Below are 21815 nucleotides of genomic sequence, written 5' to 3' on the forward strand. Positions count from 1 at the left end.
CCACCTGGGAAACCCACCCTAGATCTACTGACCCAGAACTTCCATGGCATAGAACACAGGACTCTTTTAATTGCTCTGTAAGTCTCACAGCAGGTCTCCACTTGAGAGTTCTGGTAGGGCCAGTAAATGCTGTTAGTATGTTTAATGTGAGATAGAGAACAACAAGTAACACAGGAGAGGTACAGATAAAATGCTTTTAACGCCTACTGAAAAGACTCCAGGATGAAAGGCTTTGTAGAGGAGATGACAACAGAACAGAACCTTGAAGAAAAGGTGGAATCTGAAGATGAGAAAAGAAAGGGATCTCACAAGGATAAAGCAATATGCCAAGAAACAGAGATGGACAGGATGGGGAACAGCAAGGACTGAAGAGCTTAGGTGGGCTAAGGAGCGGGGTATGGAGAGTACTGATGGGTAAGGCCAAACATAAAGGCCAGATTACAGAATTTAACCTGTATTCCACAGGCAATGAAGAACTCTGTAGATTATTAGGAATACAGCTAACAATAACTGAGCTGTGCATGACAAAGACTACACATGGGCAGATAAAAACGGAGAAAGAGACAGAAGAAAAAAGTAAAGAAGAAGTTATTATAAAACCCCAGGGAAGGGCTTCCCTGGTGGCTCAGTGGTAAAGAATCCACCTGCTAATGCAGGGGACATGGATGTGATCCCTGGTCCAGGAAGATCCCACCTGCCTCTCAGCAACTAAGCTTGTGCACCAGAACTATTGAGCCTGTGCTCCAGAGCCCTCAAACTGCAACTACTAAGAAAACGCGCCACAACTACTGCCCCTGCGCACCGAGAACCTACAAGAGTTCTCTACGGTGCAATGAAGAGTAGTGCCTGCTCACCACAACTAGAGAAAAGCCCTGCTGCTGCTGCTGCTGCTGCTGCTAAGTTGCTTCGACTCTGTGCCACCCCACAGATGGCAGCCCACCTGGCTCCCCCGTCCCTGGGATTCTCCAGGCAAGAACACTGGAGTGGGTTGCCATTTCCTTCTCTAATGCATGAAAGTGAAAAGTCAAAGTGAAGTCGCTCAGTCGTGTCTGACTCTTAGCGATCCCATGGACTGCAGCACACCAGGTTCCTCCGTCCATGGGATTTTCCAGGCAAGAAAGAGTTCTGGCAGCATCAATTGGCTGTGACTCAGCACAGCCAATAAACAAATAAAATTTAAAAAAAAAAACAAAAAACAAAAAAACTCCAGGTAAGAAATAACAAAGACCCCACACCAAGATGGCAGCTGGGCAAGTATTAAAGATGTGTCAGCTTGGCAAGGAAGAAGCCAAAGGGACAATTATCACCCAGCAGTTCCACTGGCAAAGACCAGGAAACAGCAGCAAGAGAAAATCTGGGGTAGGAAATAAATCCCATTTTGCGTGCATACATGCACAGTCAAGTCCGTCTCTTTGCAACCCCACAGACTACAGCCCACCAGGCTCATCTGTCCATGACAAGAATACTGGAGGGCTTCCCAGGTAGAGCTAACTGTAAAGAGCCCTCCTGCCAATGCAGGAGACGTAAGAGACTCAGGTTCGATCCCTGGGTTGGGGAGATCCCTTGGAGGAGGGTGTGGCAACCCACAAGATTCTCCAGTATTCTTGCCTGGAGAATCCCATGGACAGAGCAGCCTGGTGGGCTATACAGTTCGCATAGGATCACAAAGAGTCAGACACGACTGAAGTGACTTAGCACACATGCAATAATAGAGTGTGTTGCCAGTTCCTTCTCCAGATCTTCCCGAATCCATGAGTGAACCCCCATGTCCCGTATCTCCTGCATTGGCAGGAGGGTTCTTTACCACTGAGCCACCTGAGAAGCTCAAATTCCATTTTAGACCTACGTAATTTAAAATGCAGTGGAGCCATCGAAGGGAGTGGTAGAAAACCCGTTGGAAATTATAAACTTGAGCACTTTTAGGGAAGAGATACAGATTTCAAAGTCAACAGCTAACAACTGGGAGTCACTAAAAGTAAAACACCACAGAGATAATAGAAAGAACAGGACACATAAGGGCCATTATCATAAAAGAATTCGGTGACTGGACATGAAGGATAAGAAAGTCAATAATGACTTTGAATCTGCATAACTAAGAGAATGGAAGTGTCATAATAGAAAGAGGAGAGAAACAGCTAAGTCTTTAAGGGAAAATAAAGGTAGGGTGACTAATCAACTGCCAACACTGTTATTTAAAAAGACTCTATTATTGCACAGAAAATGGGCTGCATGAATGGTTCTCAAGTTAACCATGGGAAGCTGCACCTGGATGTAGAGGCACGTTATGTCGTGATAAAAGTTTTCAGAGCTTATTCATAACTTTCAAATTTATCTTGCTGTGGCCCCATAACTGGCAGTTTGCAGACTAACACAGGTTCACAGACCATCCTTGGTATGGTCCTAAACTAGAGAGTCTTCAAGGTGCCTTCTACTCTAAGATGGCTTGAGAGTAATACTTCAAGGGGCTTCCCAGGGGGCTCGGTAAAGAATCCACATGCCAATGCAGAAGACTTGGATTCGATCCCTGGGTTGGGAAGATCCCCTAGAGTAGGAAATGGCAACCCACTCCAGTATTTTTGCCAGGATAATCCCCTGGACAGAGGAGCCTGGCAGGCTATAGTCCACGGGGTTGCAAAGAGTCCGACAGGATGGAGCATGCAAGTACATTCTTCAAACCTAGTTGCTGAGGAAGATTACCAAACTAGGAAGAGAAAGGCCAGGTCCTACCATTTACCAGCAGCGACAAGAGGTTGTACCTACAACATTCCTCAGTAAGTGTTGTTTCCTTCCTTCTTTAAATTTTCTCACTGGTGAAATGAGAGACATAGCTGGCTCCTCTATCTCCCATGGTTAAGAGAAATAATATGTGTGAAATCACAATATAAGTACAGGTATTAAGATGCTACTAATAGCCCCACGTACACAGCAGTAAAATTCTGAACCTGATTTCCTAAGACTTTAGGCTTGTCTGTAATCTCAGAGCAACAAGAAATTTTACAAATAAAATTCATGTTAATTTATTAAAACAACAAAAGAGCAAAAACTTTCCACAAAGAAAAAATTCAGGACCAGATGGATTCACTGGTAAATTATACAAAATGTTTGAAGAATTAGAGGGCTTTCCTGGTGGTCCAGTGGTTAAGATTCCATGCTCCCAATACAGGGGCATGGGTTTGATCCTTGGTCGGGGAATTAAGATCCCACATGCTGCAGGGCGCAGCCAAAAAATGAAACAAAACAAAAATAAAAACTACAGTAAGATGTCACCTTCAACCTGTTGGAATACCTACTATCAAAAAGAAATAACAAGGGTTGGTGAGGCTGTAGACAAAAGGGAACCCTTGCACACTGTTGGTGGGAATGTAAACTGGAGCAGACACTTGGGAAACAGTCTAAACAGTTCAAAAAATAAAAAATAGAACAGAATTACCACATGACCCAGCAGTCTCACCTCTGGGGACATATAATCAATGGAAATGAAATCACCGTCTCAAAGAGATAGCAGCATCACCAGGTTCACTACATCATTACTCACAATAGCCAAGATGTGGAAGTAACCTCAGTGCCTACACACAGATGAATGGATAAAGAAATTGCAGGAGATGTACATAATAGAATACTATTCAGCCACAAAAACAAAAATCCTGTCATTCGTGACAACATGGAGGGACATCAAGGGCATTATGCTAAATGAAATTAAGTCAGAGAAATAAATACCATATGATCTCTCCTTGTACATGGAATCTTTAACAAAAGACTTGATTGGTTGATGCCAGAGACAGAGGTATATGGGAGGAAAAACAGATAAGCTATGTTTTAGGACATTTTGTTTTATTTATTTTTTAGTTTAAATAAACTGAATAATAAAAAAGGATTCTGCTTAGTCTCTCATGGTAGAAAAAAGACCGCAAAAGAAACTTTTCGAACACTGATCCCAACAGTCTCACTCAGGAGCTGGCGGTCCTACACTCCATCTACATTGCCTAACCCCATCTTTCACATTCAAGCATATACATGTTTTCTCTATCGGCAAATGTAGTAATATTAAGGATAATTTAAAAATAAGGAAGAGATGTAATTTTCCTTAAAAAAAAAAAGAAAACAGTCAAATAGAGATTTCAACATCCCATTCTCAGTAATTGATAGAACAAAATGAAAGGAAATCACTAAAGATGAAAAGAAAGAAAATCAGAGAAAACCTCAACACTATTAACCAAGTTGACCTGACATTTACAGAACACTCTAATCTAAATGTGATCTCTGATCACAGTACAATTAAATGAGAAACCAATTTCTGATAAATCTCCAAATATGTGTAAACTAAATATCACTTCTAAATAACGCATAGATCAAACAAGGTATCAAAAGGGGTATCAGAGTTCCCTGGTGGGCCAGTGGTTAGGACTTCTAGATCTTACTGCCAAGGGCCTAGGTTCAACCCCTGGTCACGGAACTAAGATTCCAAAGGCTGCACAGAGATAAAAAAAAAAAAAAGGAGGTGGGGTGGGTATTAGAAAGTATTTTGAATTTAATAAAAATGAAAATATGTCATACCAAAATTTGTAGGATGTAGCTAAAAACAGTGTTTAGAGGAAAATGAATAGCACCAAGCATCTATGCCAGAAATATCTCAGATTTACATGACTTAAGCTATTATCTAAAAAACTTCAAAAAATTAAAGCCAAACAGAAAAAACAATAAAGAACAGAAAGCAACAAAATAGGACTTTCCTGATGGTCCAGTGGTTAAGACTCCACACGCCAGTGCAGGAGGCAGGGGTTCAATCCCTGATCAGGGAAGATGCCACATGGTGGAGCCAAATAGAAAAGAAAGCAATGAAATAAAAAATAAGAAATTAAAAAGGAAGAAAAAGCAATGAAACCAAAAGCTTTGTTTAAAAAGATTTAAATCTATTATGAAGCTATTTTAATTAAAACTTTGAGTTATTGGCACAAGGACAAACAGGCCAATGGAAGAGATTAGAAAATGCACAAATAGACAAACAAATATATGTCAAAGGTTCCAATGCAATGGAAAGCAAGTGTTCAATAGTGTTGCTTAAATAGAAAACTCATATTGGAAAAAAAAAAATGATCCTTGGTCCTAACTCACATCACATATAATATATACAAAAATAAATTCCAGAAAGACTGCCAATAAAACAATAAATCTTTTAAAAGATATTATGAGAAAATAGTTTCATAATCCTGGCATAAGCAATGATTTTCTCAAGTGAGTCACAAATAAACTAACCAGAAAGGAAAAAAAAAAAACTAGTAAATTGTACTCATTAAAATTAAGAACTTTATTCTGTTGAAGACATCATTCGGAATGTGAAAAGGTAAGTAATTCCTGTTCCTTAATAATACATTTAAGATACCAACTTACTTCTGCTACTGAGAGATCTCGGTAAAATCCTGCTGCTGCTGCTGCTAAGTTGCTTCAGTTGTGTCCGACTCTGTGCGACCCCATAGACAGCAGCCCACCAGGCTCCCCCGTCCCTGGGATTCTCCAGGCAAGAACACAGGAGTGGGCTGCCATTTCCTTCTCCAATGCATGAAAGTGAAAAGTGAAAGTGAAGTCGCTCAGTTGTGTCTGACTCTCAGCGACCCCATGGACTGCAGCCCACCAGGCTCCTCTGTCCATGGGATTTCCCAGGCAAGAGTACTGGAGTAGGGTGCCGTTGCCTTCTCCGAGTAAAATCCTGAGAGCTCCGCTTTGGCATATGCATCTACAACTAAACTAAGTAACCAAGGAACCTCTGCCAAAACAAGGCCAAACTTTCTCCCCAAATTTCTTTAAGTACCATTTTAGTTTAGGAAGAAAGTTCATGAAAAGGTTCTTCAGAGGGGAATGCAGTGATCACACCGCTGTCCATTTTTCTTCCCGAAACACAATGAATGCATTGAGGGATTTTAAATGGCAAAACCTTTTGAGAAATCTCACATGGCAACAATTTCTTGAACATGTAATGGACAGGCTAGGCAGGACCAGCTTCCTAGAGCTCTCCATTTGCTCTTACAGTGGCGTACAACTAGAAGCTGGAAGGAAGCTGTTCCACAGGTCATCTGCAGTACAGGACAAAGCTCCTGACAGAGCATAGCAGTACAGGCAGACATGCAGCTGCAGGCATAGGAGGGATGATAAACCAACGCAACCCCAGCTTCACCCAAGGGAAAGAATGCGGTGCCCTGTGCCTGAAGCAGAATACTGCCTGAAGCATAATACGAGTTCACCGAGATTATGCTGAGTGAGTGAACAAACAAATGCGTGAAGAGGAAAAGATTAAAGAGACAGCTGGGCAAGAACGAAAGACAACTGCTTGTAAAAAGGAGAAATACACACTGAAGGGAAAGAAGGGCCAGGAAAGCAGAGTATCACGGTGAGTCAAGGAAGACGCAAGTTGGCAAAACTGGCCAAGAAAGTAAAGTGCTACAGAGATAAAGACGATGACAATTGGTCACAAGTCTAACACAAATTCTGAGAACTCCGCAATTTAGGAAGAAATGGAATACAAACTGCTCCTGATCAAAGGCAAATACTGCCAATACTAATGTTCAGGTCACCTGCAGAATTAAAATAGGATTCTTGGCTACCATTTGCCAGTCGTTTCTCATGAATCAGGTATTATGGTGAGCATTTACTTATGCTACCTCATTTAGAGCTATTTGTTAAATTAACTCAAAATATTCCAAGTCAAGCTAAGCTGATATGAATATCAACCTTAGGAAACATGTTTGATATTAACTATAACTTGGAAAGAAAGCTTAAGCTCAGTTGTACTTCCATCTGAAAGCAAGAAATGCTAATGATAGGGAAATGATCTTGAACTGACATATAAAACAGAGCCTCAGAGAGGAAAAAAAACATATAGCATTTTCCAATACTAACTCAGAGACAGGAGAGACAGGGACAACTATATGGGATATAAGTCCCAAAAGTGGAAACGGAAGCATTAGGCTATTAAAAGGTTAAGGACAACGACAATTAATAAATACAGCTAACTCTCCTGCTCTAACTGCACGTCTAAATAAACTTCCGACTATAATTTGCTTCCCGTATAGTTTTGCTTAGTGAACATTTGCACCACTTAATGATTGTATTTCTGGCTATAAACTGGCATTTTGGCTTATACATTAGTCTCTAGTGAATCAGTTTCTTAAGCCTAGTCATCTCTGGGTATACTAACAAATCACATTGTATGCCTATAAATTCAGAAACCAGACCCTAGAATGTATATCCATACAAGGATACTTTGAAATTCTAGGAGCTGGCCTGGGGCAGATAGTCTCCCTTCTATCTTGTTGAACATCTATTCAACAGAACTTAAAAAAAAATTAGCTGAATCTGTAAGTCACCTTTTGGCCTCACAGAAAAGGATCTATCTCAGTCCTCTCACAGTGTACCCAGAGCATAGCCCCATGATGCTGAGGCAGTCCTCTGAAAGAGAACTGAAGGGGCTGGGCATTAACCTACAGCTTTCTGATAAGGCAGGTACCAAGAACCTCTAATGAGACTACTTTGGAAACTACTTTAACACATTAGAAATATTCAGCACATTAGAAATATTAAAGAAAGGATCAATCTTGCATAAGATGGAGGTGAAGTAAAAAGAACTATTCCCAGCTACTGTGTGGATAGGGCCAAAGAGAACATGGAGAAATCAGACAGGGGGACTCCAAGTAGGCCAGGGACACTGGCAAGTTCCTTAACCCGTCAAGGCCTCGATTTCCTCTTCTATAAAATGAGGAAATGGGATCAGATAAACTCTCAGGTCCCCTTCAGTTCTAAAATCTATTACAATTGGTTCCTTCCGTCATAACTGAAAAAGGTACTGAAACAAATTTACCAAGGAAACATAAACATCACTCTCCTCAAATAATATAGCACATCTCCTCTCAAGTGGAATCTATTTTTACCTCCATTACAATAAAACTACATCCAGTAACATTTTAAAAATTAGCATATATAGCAAGAACCCACTTACTACAGTGGAAATTCAAGAATAAAAAGGAAAAGGAGGACTCACGTGTGTCTTTCGTATCTGAGGGTCTCTCGGATGGACCAGGCCACCTGGTATGGCGAGGCCTGCTCTGAGTCCTCAAGTTCTTCTCCACTCTCTTCAGACCAGTCCAACCCTAGGACAGGGGAGAGGATGTGGCAAATTAGAAAAAATTCATGTTTATCTAAAATTTAGTTGAAAAGCTACTGGAAACACATAACCCAATACCTGTGGCAAACACTACCATAGTGTGAATAAATGCCTCCTGATGAGTGTCATCCCTGTTTCTAGCAAAGATATCAATAATGAATGTATAACATGCACTCAAATTTATAACAACGACACTGTAACAAAAAGGCTCAGAGGAACTTCTCTAGGATGCGTCACAAAGGGAGAAGAAACAGCAGAGTTCAAGTCAGAAAGAAATAAAGGGTAGAATTTCTTAAGTATCAAAACATATACACTAAAATAATGTCAGAAAAACATAAGAGATATTCAAGGCAATGGGGAAAGAAGCCTAATGTATGTTCAGGCAAGAAAAAGCCAAAAGGTACCACCGGACTCATTCTATACCACAACAAAGAAGGGCCCTCGAATAAATTGTTAAAAGCCAGGCACACTGCATCCCCCCCTCTCCCAACAACATCTCTGGAGGAAAGAACTCCATCCACAAGGCAGAGACGTGCCCAGTCTTTTGTTCCCCAGGGGAAGAGGGAAGGGCAGGACTGTTTTCAGTCACTTAGTTGTGCCCAACTCTTTGCAAGCCCATGGACTGCAGCACGCCAGGCTTCCCTGTCCCTCACTGTCAGAGTTTGTTCAAATGCATGTCCATTGAGTCAGTGATGCCATCCAACCATCTCATCCTCTGTCGCCCCATTCTCCTCCTGTCCTCAGGGGCAGGGTAGCAACGTTCTATTTCTAATGTTACTGGGGTTGCTTTTAGTTAAACAAAAGCTGTCACGTTTTGAGTTCCATTTTGAAAACAAGATTAGAAGGAAAAGCAGAGAAATAGACTATGAATAATGCTTATTCATTTTGTTAAATGCATTATTTTTAATGACTGGATAATTATTAGCTTCCAACATAAAGGTTCTGCCTTTTTAAAAGTTTTTTATCTTGAAGAGGTCTTGATAAATACTGATTCTGCATAGCCTAAAATACAACAGTGTGTGGACTACTTAACATATTCAAAACCACTATGAAACTTTAATTAGACACTCTGATGACTAGTATTCAATGTCTTCCTTCTTGAGACCCTCAAAAATCAGAGACAGTCTTTAATACGCACAATTAGTTATAAAGGATCTCACAGATTCCTCCCATAATTCAAATGAGTTTAATGTCCAATATAATTGCTTAGTCATGTCCAACTCTTTGCAACCCCATGGACTGTAGCCTATCAGGCCCCTCTGTCCATAGAATTCTCCAGGCAAGAACACTGGAATGGGTAGCCATTCCCTTCTCCAGGCGATCTTCACCACCAGGGACCAAACCTGGGTCTCCTGCATTGCAGGCAGATTCTTTATCATCTAAGCCACTAGTTCACATGTGCCAAACTAGGAAATTAGGAAAAGGTTCACTGAAATGCAAATTAGAAATGCTTAAAATTAAATAACACTGCCACCGGCATAAAGAAACTCTAAACCTAGTTCCAAGATGACTATTCAAACTATCAGGTCATCTTAAAAAGTTACTTTCTCTAACTAAAATAACTATTAATTTGTTAAAGAGTAAGTAAAAAAAAAAGTGATCACATCATTAGCTTCAGGATGTTGAATCTTTCAAACACAAAGTGACACTTAAGGCACCTTTAAAAATTAGAACATGAACTGTTATTTTTTAAGTTTCCGTAAAAAGTCAAAATAATGTCTACTAAGTCATCTATGCTTTTTCTGAAAAAGCCAAGATCTAAGTCATAAGAACTGAGATTGAAGTGCTTCTCCTGTTGTAAAATTAACTGTCCAATAAAGCAAACCTTTGATCTTGGGTTCATTATCACCAGTTTCAACGTAACTAATTGAGATAACCAACCCAAACGGTCGGGAGGAGCCAAATGCAGTATTTAACTGCATTTTCCTTTAAGTATTCTTTGCTGACATGAATGCAGACTTGGTTGTAATACTACATTACAATTTCTGGTTTCTCCAAAATTACCTGTTTTAAAAACTTGGTGGCAGAGAACACACAACATTGTAAAACAATTATCCTCCAATTAAAAAAATAAAATAAAAATTAAAACAAATCAAAAACTTGAATTCCTCAAACATTTTCTAAAAATAAAAAGACAACACTTTCCTATGAGTTTTAGTTCTGTTCAAAATGACTGAAAGTCAGCCCTCAACATAACATAAAATTTCAAAAGCTAAAATATTATCAGTATCTAGAAATAAATAGGAACAAAAATAAAAATTTAGCAGATGATGTGGGTAAAAGGTGGAACCAGAGGCAGATGTGCAAAGAAAACTTAGGTCTCTGCCTCAAATCTAATGCCTAATGAGTTCCAAATAGATGACTGAAATAACAAAAGGACTAAAGAAAATGTTGGTGAATACATACATATACATATATATATATATGTTTTCTTGGAATGAAGACAGCCTAAAAAGAGGGAGAGGAAAAAAACACTGATTCAAAAAGAAATCTTAAAAACAAAGAGAGAGAGAGAGAGAGTTTACATAAAAAATTTTAACCTCTAAATTCCAAAACCTTTATGCTGCTGCTGCTGCTGCTAAGTTGCATCAGTCGTGTCCGACCCTGTGCGACCATATAGATGGCAGCCCAACAGGCTCCTCTGTCCCTGGGATTCTCCAGGCAAGAATACTGGAGTGGGTTGCCATTTCCTTCTCCTGCTTTATTGGACAGTTAATTTTACTTCAATCTCAGTTCTTATGACTTAGATCTTGACTTTTTCAGAAAAAGCATAGGTGACTTAGTAGACATTATTTTGACTTTTACGGAAACTTAAAAAATAACAGTTCATGTTCTAATTTTTAAAGGTGCCTTAAGTGTCACTTTGTGTTTGAAAGAACTCACCTTTCAACATCCTGAAGCTAATGATGTGATCACTTTTTTTTTAACTTATTCTTTAACAAAGTAATAGTTATTTTAGTTAGAGAAAGTAACTTTTTAAGATGACCTAATAGTTTGAATAGTCATGAAAGTGAAAAGTGAAAGTGAAGTTGCTCAGTTGGGTCCGACTCTTAGCGACCCCATGGACTGTAGCCTACCAGGCTCCTCCGTCCATGGGATTCTCCAGGCAAGAGTACTGGAGTGGAAAACCTTTATAATGGGTACTAAAAGCAAATAACAAATGGGAGGGAGGGGAGGCTTTGCAACAAACATGAAATATGTGTAAAAGGCCCTTACCTATCAAGTAAAAAGAGAAATGCTTAATAAAAGTGGATGAAAAAATTGACAAGATAAAATAGGAAATACATATGTCCAAAAAAGGCAGTATGAACCAACAGTCAAAACTACATTATTAATCTAGAATAGCAGTTTTTACTCAAAGTTTGGCCTACAGATCCCCAGAGGTCCCTTAAACCCTTCTGGGGAGACCTCTAGGTCAATACTACCTTCAAAACAATATTAAGATATCATTTGCCTTTTTTACTGTGGTGGCATTTGCACTGTTGGTAGAAACAACAACAAACCATGGTGGGTCAAACTGCTGATGCCTTAGCATGAATCAAGAGGGGCAAAAAACTGTACTAGATGTCAATATGTTCCACACAATGACTTACAATGAAATGAAAGAAAAACAAACCAAAGCTCAATCCTGGAGTAAAACTTGAATTTATCACTGATGGTATAACAAATTCTTCAGAGTCAGATTTTTCTGAAATGATTAGTGTTAATATTAATGAATGCAACCTAAAATTTTAATATAACAAAATATGTCAATATTTGGGACATGTGTGTTAATTCAGTAAGCCAGTATTTACCAAATGACCAACATACAATGTTACAATATCATCCATGGGTAAGATATTCATTCAAAGTACAAGGCAAATCAATGGATTTTAATGTAACTGTATGCAAAATTCCTTGATATGGTTTCAGATTTCACATTGAAACTAATCTTTAAAAACTATCACTTGTCAAGTTATGGTGAAGAACCAATTACAAATATCTACAATTGTTTGGAAAAAAACTATTAAAATACCTGCCCTCCTTTTCCTACAACAAATGTGTAAAGCCTTCTTTTTATCTACTAACCAAAACCACATTGAATCAGGACACAATGAATGCAGATATCTAGCTGTCTTCTACTACACCAGACATTCAGTTTTGCTGAACAGGGACTTCCCTTATGGTCCAGTGGTTAAGACTCCACGCTTCCATTGCAGGAGCACAGGTTCAAACTGTTGGTCAGGGAACTAAGATCCATCCCATAGGCTACACAGTGGTGGCCAAAAAGATTTGCTAAACAAGGTCAAAAAATGCTGTTCTTCCCATTATATTTGTTTTTGTTTTGGAAAGTTATTTTTCATAAAAATAACATGTTAACATGCAGTAAGTTTACTGTTATTTTTAAATGAATTAGTAATTTTTTAATTTCTCAGTTTTAACTTCTAATCCAGTAACTAGCAACAGATATAACTCACATATATAAAAATCTTGACAGTGACCTCAACAACTTTTGAGAGTGCAAATACAGTGATTCTAAGGCCAAAAATTTGAGAAATACTGGTCTAAAGTATTAAAGTACACCTCAGAAGTTTTTTATATGTACTGCCAAATTTTCTATCAAATTTGTAAAGGCAAAATAATAATAATAATATCTAATATCCAGGTCTATAAAGAGGTAGAGAAACTCATACACTGCTGAAAGAAAAGTAAACTGAAAAAACAATTCTGAAAGCCAATTCGGCAATACATATCAAAAGCCTTTTTAAAAAGTGAAAAAGCTTGGAATCAGCAATTCTGCTTCCAGGAATCTATTTGAAGGAAAAATTAAAGATGTGATGGTAATTATTTTACTGCAAGGGCTATACAGCTGCAATACTTTATAATTAAATAAAGTGGAAATGATTTAAATTAGAAAAAGAATTCAGCTGTGACAAATTATGTTGTGTATGAAAAATTACTAACAATACATTATAAAATTTTTTAAATAGGTTATAATACTGTACATGTAGCAGGAATTTAATTTTATATATCTGAAAGAATATGCCAAGGTATTAACAAATAAGTACTAACAAGGCTTGCTTTGTTATATTTGCTTATCTATATATTTTTTCTTTAAGCTTCATTAGTTTCTTTAATAAACAAAAGTCAAGTTTTGTTGTTTAGCTGCTAAGTCCTGTCTGACTCTTTATGACCCCATAGCCTGTAGCTCACCAGGCTCCTCTGTCCATGGAATTCTCCAGGTAAGAATACGACAGTGGTTGCCATTTTCTTCTCCAGGGGACCTTCCCAACCCAGGAATAGAACCTACGTCTCCTGCATTGGCAGGTAGATTCTTTACCACTGAGTCACCTGGGAAGCCCAACAAATGTCATACATTGCTTAATAACGAGTGAAACAATATAAAGCTATATAAGAGTTATCACTCCCATCTCCCTAAAAACACACCCTGTCCAATTCCATCCCATATGGCAGCCAATGTTAACAGCCTAATAGTGTACATTCATTCACACTTTACGCTTGTAACAAAGAGACAAACATTTATTCACACGCTTGATCAACAGATATACTGGTGTCCTTTGTTTATTCATTTTGCTTACTTTTACAAAAATGGGACAGTACAATACCACGGTATTTTTCTGCTTGTTACGATATCATGGATACATCCAGGTAAGAGAGATTTCACTCATTCTTTTTATTTTTTACTTATTTTTTTAAATAGCTGTGTAGTACCTTCATAAAATGTATACATATCAGAATTTACTCAAAATTTCCCACAGGTTATAAAGGTGGTTTGCAGATTTTTAGTATTGCAAGTAATGCTGCAATAAACATCCTGGAACACATACCCTTATATTCTGGTATTTTTTTTAATACACAGAGTTGCAAAAGTGAGCTTGCTGACTATACATATACTTTTAATTAGTAGATACTGTTGCATTACTCACCAGCCACGTATGAGATCCCATATTCTCATTAACAACGGATATAATTTTTGCTAATCTGATGGTAACTGATTGTTATTTTAATTTGCGTTTCCCCATCTGTTAGGAGGATTGAGGTTTTCATTTGTTTATTGACCATTTATATTTCTTCTTCTTCTATTCCCATCCTTTTCCCATTTTTCTATTGCTGTCATATCTCATGCAAATAATCTTTCCTAAAGTTAGAATCGCAGCTCACAACACAAGAATACATTCCAAATGTATCAAAGGTTTAAATGAACAAAAATAAAACAATCAAACTATTAACAGAATATGTAGAATATCTGTATAAACTTGCTATCAGAGGATTTTCTTGATTAAGTAGAAAACTCAGAAACAACAGAGCAAAGATAGATATTTGTCTCCACTACAGTTTTCTGTAACTTTTTGCTTTTAAATCATGAACAGGCATTACTTTAAGAATTTTTTTTTTAGAAAACTGTCAGCAGATGCCAACAATACTATCTTTATTCCAAAGTTCTGTGATAAGACATGTCAAGAACTTCATTAGACACACAAGGACTGAGCTCTCAGAAGTATAAACCAAACACAACTGCTTCCATTATTGCTACTACCCTACTAGAAGCTGTAACTGGAATTCTAAACTCGCAGCTCCTATTTTTCTCTATCCTGTTCACCAATTACTGTTATGTTAAGGTGATTTATCTAAATACAGAGTCTTGATTGGACAGTCTGTCCAAGTATTCTTCTACCCCTATTACATATGAGAAGGCTATGAAAATAAAACCTTGTGCAAAAGGGCACATTTCGTTATATTACACACTTATATGACACGGTAAAAGAAACGGTAACTCACCTAAATGGGGAAACAGATCAGTGTCCAACTGATGCTTTTGGGTGCACAGTTTCACCAGTCTCTGCAGTCGACTTATACAAGAGAAGTGTGGAGAGAAGGCTGTGGCTTTCATAAGGACCCGGTCAGTCCTGGGCGGGTCCACGGCGGGAGCCCTACTGGATGGCAGGAGGGGCAGAGGCCTCTTGTGAGACAACTGCCTTGCTTGTGCTATAGTGTGTGTGGTGGGGGCCACTCCCTGCATTGGTAGGCTGGTGTTCTGAGGTTGAGGTGACTTGCAGACTACACCCTGCGGTGGCGCTGGAGGTTTTAAAGTGGGTAAAGGTGACAGGTGGGAGTGCTGCTGCGGAGGCTGCTGCTGAGAAGGGGCAGGAGGGGGACTAAAGTGCTCTTGTCGAACTTTTAAAATCTCTGTCTCTCTCTGGCGCTGCCGATTCTGGGCCAACTTGCTCTGCAACTTCTTTCTCACAGTTGCCCCTTTCTTTAGGTCATCATCTTCCTCGTTGAAAGCAAAGGGGTCTTCCAACTCGGTTTCCAGGTAGTGGACAGGGACCCTTGCCCCTGGTGGAGAGAGGGACATTCCATCCAGTCCATTGGGCATCTTCAAGGCCAGCGTGGGCACTGTCAGGCTAAAGGCCATGGTATCCATCTGGTGCCTGACCTTGACCTCATCTATAGGGTCATTCTTTTTCTTCCTCTCTTTTTTCGGGATAAAGCCAAGTACCTGCAAGTGGCTGTTGCAGTACCTATAAAAATACACACATATACAGGAGACTGTTCATAATACATCTTGAGAAAAGTAGAATACAAAGCTATATATCATAAAATGTGAATCCTTGTATGCTCAAAATGCATGACTATAATAACTCTGCATTCGCGGATGTAATTTATACAACTTCCATTACCCTCAAGCAATCCGCAAAGTCTGTGCAGTTTTGCTAAAGCAAATAAATGAACTGCACATGCAAAGAGGCTGCCAGACAGAAGCAAGTCATTCAAACAGTGAGTGGTCCTGGATAAGCACCTAGCTATTGGTTCTCATGTGGCTTTGTTATTCTCTATTTATAGCATACAAAGTAGCCCATCAGGAATCTAAAGGATCACTTAAAATTCTCCTCCAGAGAAAAAAATCACATGTCCCAATGCCATTCAAGTATTGGAGATTCACAAAGATCTTATGACATAACACTTAAGAATGTCAAATGTCTACTGTGTGTTCTACACACACACACACACACACACACACACAGAAGAGGAGAAAATAATACAACTAGCTGGTGTGATTACAGTTAAATGAGTTTCTCAATAGCCATGTGTTGAGTACATGAATTATCTCTTCTAACTTCTACCTGCAATAGGTACCAAAATAATGCCCTTTATACAGATGAGGAAGCTATATTTTACATACATTAACTTACCCAAAACCACCTATATAGAAAGTGACAGAGCTAAGACTTAAACTAAAAATCAAAGCTCATTTAGCACAGGTAACAATGTTTAATATCCTGTGATAAACTATAGTGGAAAAGAATATAAAACAGAATGCATGTATGTATAACTGAATCACTGTGTTGTACAGCAGAAATTAATATGTAAATCAACTATACTTCAATTTAAAAAACAGAAGAAAAAAAATCAAAGCTCTTGAAGACTCTTATTAAGAATGCATATTATTTGAATAAAATTACACTGAAAACCTATAGAGGTTTCTAACCAATAGAAAAGTCATTTGTTGTTTAGTTGAAGTCATGCTCAACTCTTTGCAACTCCGTAGACTGTAGCCCACCAGGCTTCTGCATCCATGAGATTTTCCAGGCAACGATATTGGAGTGGGTTGCCATTTCCTTCTCTAGGAAATAGAAAAGTAGTATTTCCCAAACTGGTATACCTCATGCAGTTCTAAGGTATGCTGACAAGTATGCCATAAAGACAGTATGCCATGCTTAAATAAATTTGGGAAAATGCTGGCTTAAACAGAAAGAGATAATAATTATATCATTTGTTTCTGCTGAACAATCTCTCAAAGCATCTTGTATGAGATGTGCATTATACTCCAAGGGTAGAAATGTACCCATGTGGCACTGTTTCCCAAACTTACTTAAAATGGCACCTATTTTTACTGCAGCATATCTCATAGAACACAGTTTGGGGAAAAAGGCAATAACGTAAATAATGTCAATTTCCAAACTCGCTGGGCTGCAAGAGCAAAGTGTTTTAAAAACTGTTAAATACACAGATTCACCAAAAATGAGGACACATGGTTTTGCTGCTTTGTCTCACTCTTTCATTGTAAATACGACTATTTTGAAAAAGCTTTCTGGACTGTAAAGAGACTCTGCACTGCACGTGTATGTGTGTGTAACTAGCAGGTTTGAGCTAGGTCCTACCTACTCTAAATAGAAAAGATTCGTAAAACTACAGCTAATAAGGAAAAGGGTTTCAGGTATAATTGTATTAAGCTTCCCAACAAAGTATTGATGGTTTTTGTTGTTTTCTACTCATTTTCAAATTATCAAAAGGATTAGTATTTTTAGAGAGGAGTAATGAAGTGGGGTTTTTTAAATTTAGAAATCGAGCTGCTCCGCTCACTGACATGGGCCGTCTAGATTGGTAAATGAGACTACTATTCGTGCATCACCTAACCCAGCGGAGGCCAAGCCACAGGGACAGTCCTCCTTCAACCCCACCCTCAGCCCACTCCAGCCACTGTCACACTGCGACCACATAATTAGAATTACAACAGCTTACTTCGTTATGAACAGCATTTAAAATAAGTATATATTTAAAGTAAGTGTGTAAATACCAATTTCCAGTCAAAAAGAATACAGGGAAATGCCTGAAAACGTGTTCCTTTATGGGGCTGAAAATGTCAAATTAGACTTTGTTGATAGTTGTTACACACTCCTATAAAGACATTAGAGAATACTGAACTGTATACTTCAAATGGGAACCTTGATTCATATATGAATTATATCTTGAGCTGTTTTAGGAAAGAACAAATACAGGAAACAAGAAAATTTCTTGGTAAATACATACTACTAAATAAATATATATACATAAAACTATACCAAACTTAAATTTACAATACTATATAAAATAGCCAATTTAATATAACCATTTATCTCTGAAATATCAAGGCTACAGTACTAGGCCTTAGCTTTCCACTGTAAAAGTATATTAGAAAATAGACGTTACTTTTTAATTATACCAGTACTTCTAACTGAACTTAACACTATTCTATCCAAAAGATGGAATTTCACAAGTTAGCATTTATAATACACACCAGGTAAGTTATGCACTTATTCTAGCTGACTAGTGACAAGATATTTTTGTCAATTAAAGTCCTTGGGAATTTGTTTTCTAAAACTATACATAAAACCATTTCAAATCCCTAAGTGTCCAAGGAGTAACTGCCCTAACGATGACAAAAGCTTATTTTCAAAAAAATATTAATATTAATCTTTTCTACACTGTGTCATATAGTATAGTTAAAAATATTACATTTATACACAGCTTTAAACATATTATGACATGAATTTAACCTGGGTTTCTTGAGGTTAAGTAAGAATATTACTTCCTACCAACATCTACTTTAATCTGTTTTCAAACAGCCCTACAACAACAAAAACACAAAAATATTAACAGCATTTGTGTTCATATGGTCTTGGACCAATTTTGAAAAAATATATAACTCAGTACCGTTTAAGCCCAGATTCTCCTGACAGAGCAACACAAAAGTCCTTTCCTTTCTTGCTCTTAAAAAAAAGAAAATTACTTCGAAAATAAAGGTGAAGACATATTAAATTAATTCAGAGAATTAATATTTTGGAGAAATTCAGAGTGACTCTCAATTTACTTCTTGGTATCTGCTGTTAAGATAATACTTTTCAACTGAATTGAAAAAAAAATCCAAGGTTGACAAAAACTGCACCTCTGATAAACTGAATTTAAGACAAAATTATAGAAATGTGATTATAATGGATCTTGATGTGAAAAAAATAATAAAAATAATCCCAGTCCATTCATTCTTCAAGTTAAAAAGGGGTAGGATTAAGAAATTATTTTTAGTCAGCTAAAACCAACTGGACAGACATGGTTAGCCTAATACACTGGTACCTTTCTCACCTGAGATTAAAATTTTATTTCTTTCCTCACTAAACAGCTGTTTCTAACTTTCAGGTATTGTAATTTGAAACCTGAAGTGCTCATTAGATATTCTAAGAGAGTATTTCCAAATCACCACATTGTGCTGTACTCATTTTGGTGGGATATTTATCAACACAAATTATTTATTTCACCGTAAAAGTTTATAAGCTGCTCACCATGACATACAAAATACATGAATCCTTTTCAACCAATTTACACAGGTGACATTTGTTTATATATAGGAACAAAAAATAAAGGTTGTATATGTATTTTTTAAATATAGAAGTAAAAAGTTCAAATTTTCTACCTAAAGACAAGTATTTGAAACTTTCAGGAAAAGAAGCACGCATCTCTCTGTAATATTCTACAATGATCAACATGGTTTCTGAAGAACTGACAAAAAGAGACATAAAAAAAGAGATTATACGTGAATACAGTATAAATTTTCCTAAGGATATGAAAGATGAATAATCAGCATAAAACTCCTTTAAAAACATCTCATTATTTTCTTTAACTCAAATTCATAATCCCAGTCATAAAGCCTACTTTACTATGAAAATACAGGTTCTAAATTATAGTAAACATAGTTTATAGGGAACTCTTTTTAACCAAAGAAGCCTGAGAGGAAATAAATTTTCTGAATGATTCAAGTAATCATTCTTTTGAATAATGCTTTTTCAGTAAGTATATATCATTTGCTACCTTTCAAGTGCAGATTTAAAAATTCCAAAATTAGTATCATTAACTATAACAACAAAGTAGTTCCTATCATTTGTCTCATTTGGGCTGACGAAATTCTAAGTAGAAAAATCAGAAAATACTTTCTAAGGCTGTAAACCAAGAATATCAGTACCAAGACTTCAAGCAAAAAAAAAAAAAATTTTACACACTTAAACATACTTCCCAAAGAATTCTCCAAAGTTACTATTCCATTTCCTAAAAATTGCCATCCCTCATCTTTAGAACCATTCTAAAGTTTACTTAGATTAACCCCTGAACTCAACATTTAAATTCATCATATCACACATCAAACAAAACAGAACCAACTTCCAAGCTTGCTGATTCAATCAAAGGCTGCTCCCCACTGTCAGCGCTTACCTGCGGTCCTCCGATTTAGGAATGGGGTTGGTGCAGCGCTGGCTGTTATACTTGGCCACATATTCACATTGCTTGAAGGGGGCAGTCTTGTCCTCCAGAACGTGTCTGATACAGAAAGCGTAGCCGTTGAGTCGCCGCTGCTTGCACAGTTTGGGGCTATATGAGCACAAGGGCTTATTGTCAACCTCAGAGAAGTGTATATGTTTCCCTTCATACATCACGTGACTCTATTCCTCGTGAACATCAGCTAAAAGACCACCACAAAAAAAGAAACCCAAATGATAAATCAGAGAGTATAAGGCAGGTTTAAGGTGAGAATTTCACTGAGGGACTTTGGGCCCCACAGCCATACCTGATTTTAAATCTTCTGCACCATAGCAATGTTAAGAGAACCCCAAGGATACCACAGTTTGGAATGCTGCAGAATCAAGATGAAGCAGATTGTCTACAAAAGTATCAAAAGGCCTAGTTAACAAACAGCAATAAGCAAAGTTTGCTCACCTGGGAAGTAAAATGCTAGGGTATCACCCTTCCCAACAGGATGGATTCTTCACTGTAACCCAACATCCCAGTATTGAATTCAAAGAAGACACAAAATATTAAGTTAACCTACCACTCCAAATTGAACTAAATAATTTTTGCTGTAACTCTTGTAAATACCTCAAAATAGCAGGGTTCTTCCACCAAACTCACGTTATAAGGTGACGGGTCCTTTTTTTTTTTTTTTTCTTTACTGAGGGTTTTACCTTATGCCGATTTTCAGAACTCAAATCTCTTTACAATGGCAATGGAATGAGCTCTCCAGACCCAAAACTTCCCCCAGATATTCTACATTTTCTGATGTGTTGGCAAAATATTTAGCAAATTGTAACAAAATATTTCTATGAAATATTAAAAAAGAACAAATTCCTGTTTTTTAAAAGTTATTTTTCCCTCTAATACTCCCCCACACCTGTCCCATCCAGACTATAGCCTTGAGCCCAAAGACTAGTCACTACCACATTTCCACCATTCAGCTGAGTGCTCTGCACCACAGAATGCTCCCAACTACACCAGATAGTATAATTACCATGGCTGATGAGTCTCTGGAAGCTTAATAAGACAGAAGGAAGAAATCACACAGTAGTCACTACCTCTCAACACACAAAAGGTCTAGGAGTAACATGTATGAGAACACCATACCGTCTACAATGAAACTGAAACAACTGATCGGTCACATTAGGACACAGGCCGCTGCTGTGGTCCAACCTGCTTGCTCTACACTCCAGAAGTCACCAAGACAGATGATGAACAGCTTAGACATCAGCTACAGAAAACCTCGAGAAGCACTCTCCCCTTTACGAAACTAAATAAAAAACTCCTTACATCACTGAATGACAAGATACACAAATCCTTAAAGAGTCAGAAGATATGTTTGCTTAAGTCAGAGATCTGCCAAGATAACTACAGTGTTTACCTTGGACAAATCATTTAACCTTGGTTTTCTCATCTGTAAAATAGAGATAATATTAGTAGCTATGTTATGAGGTTGCTTCAGGGATCAAATCACACAAAGCATGCAACACACTAAGTACCATGCCTTGAACAAATGTGAGTTATTACTCATAAAGTTCTTCTTACTATATTTTACCTGCTGATGATA

General features: G+C 37.7%; 1 protein-coding gene across 1 annotated transcript in view; it reads right to left on the reverse strand.

The window, feature by feature from the left end:
* INO80D (INO80 complex subunit D) overlaps positions 1-20568 on the reverse strand; it is a 38937-nt gene extending 18369 nt beyond the window's left edge. Inside the window, exons 1-4 of the mRNA XM_052635555.1 lie at positions 20526-20568; positions 20174-20420; positions 14933-15675; positions 8030-8138 (exon numbers count right to left, since the gene is read on the reverse strand). Coding sequence (XP_052491515.1) covers positions 8030-8138; positions 14933-15675; positions 20174-20391 — 1070 coding nt within the window. The 5' untranslated portion in view covers positions 20392-20420; positions 20526-20568. The remainder of the gene's footprint in view (positions 1-8029; positions 8139-14932; positions 15676-20173; positions 20421-20525) is intronic.
* Positions 20569-21815: the final 1247 nt, after the last annotated feature.

The sequence above is a fragment of the Budorcas taxicolor genome, chromosome 2 (assembly GCF_023091745.1).
Source record: "Budorcas taxicolor isolate Tak-1 chromosome 2, Takin1.1, whole genome shotgun sequence".
In the NCBI taxonomy this organism is placed as follows: Eukaryota; Metazoa; Chordata; class Mammalia; order Artiodactyla; family Bovidae; genus Budorcas; species Budorcas taxicolor.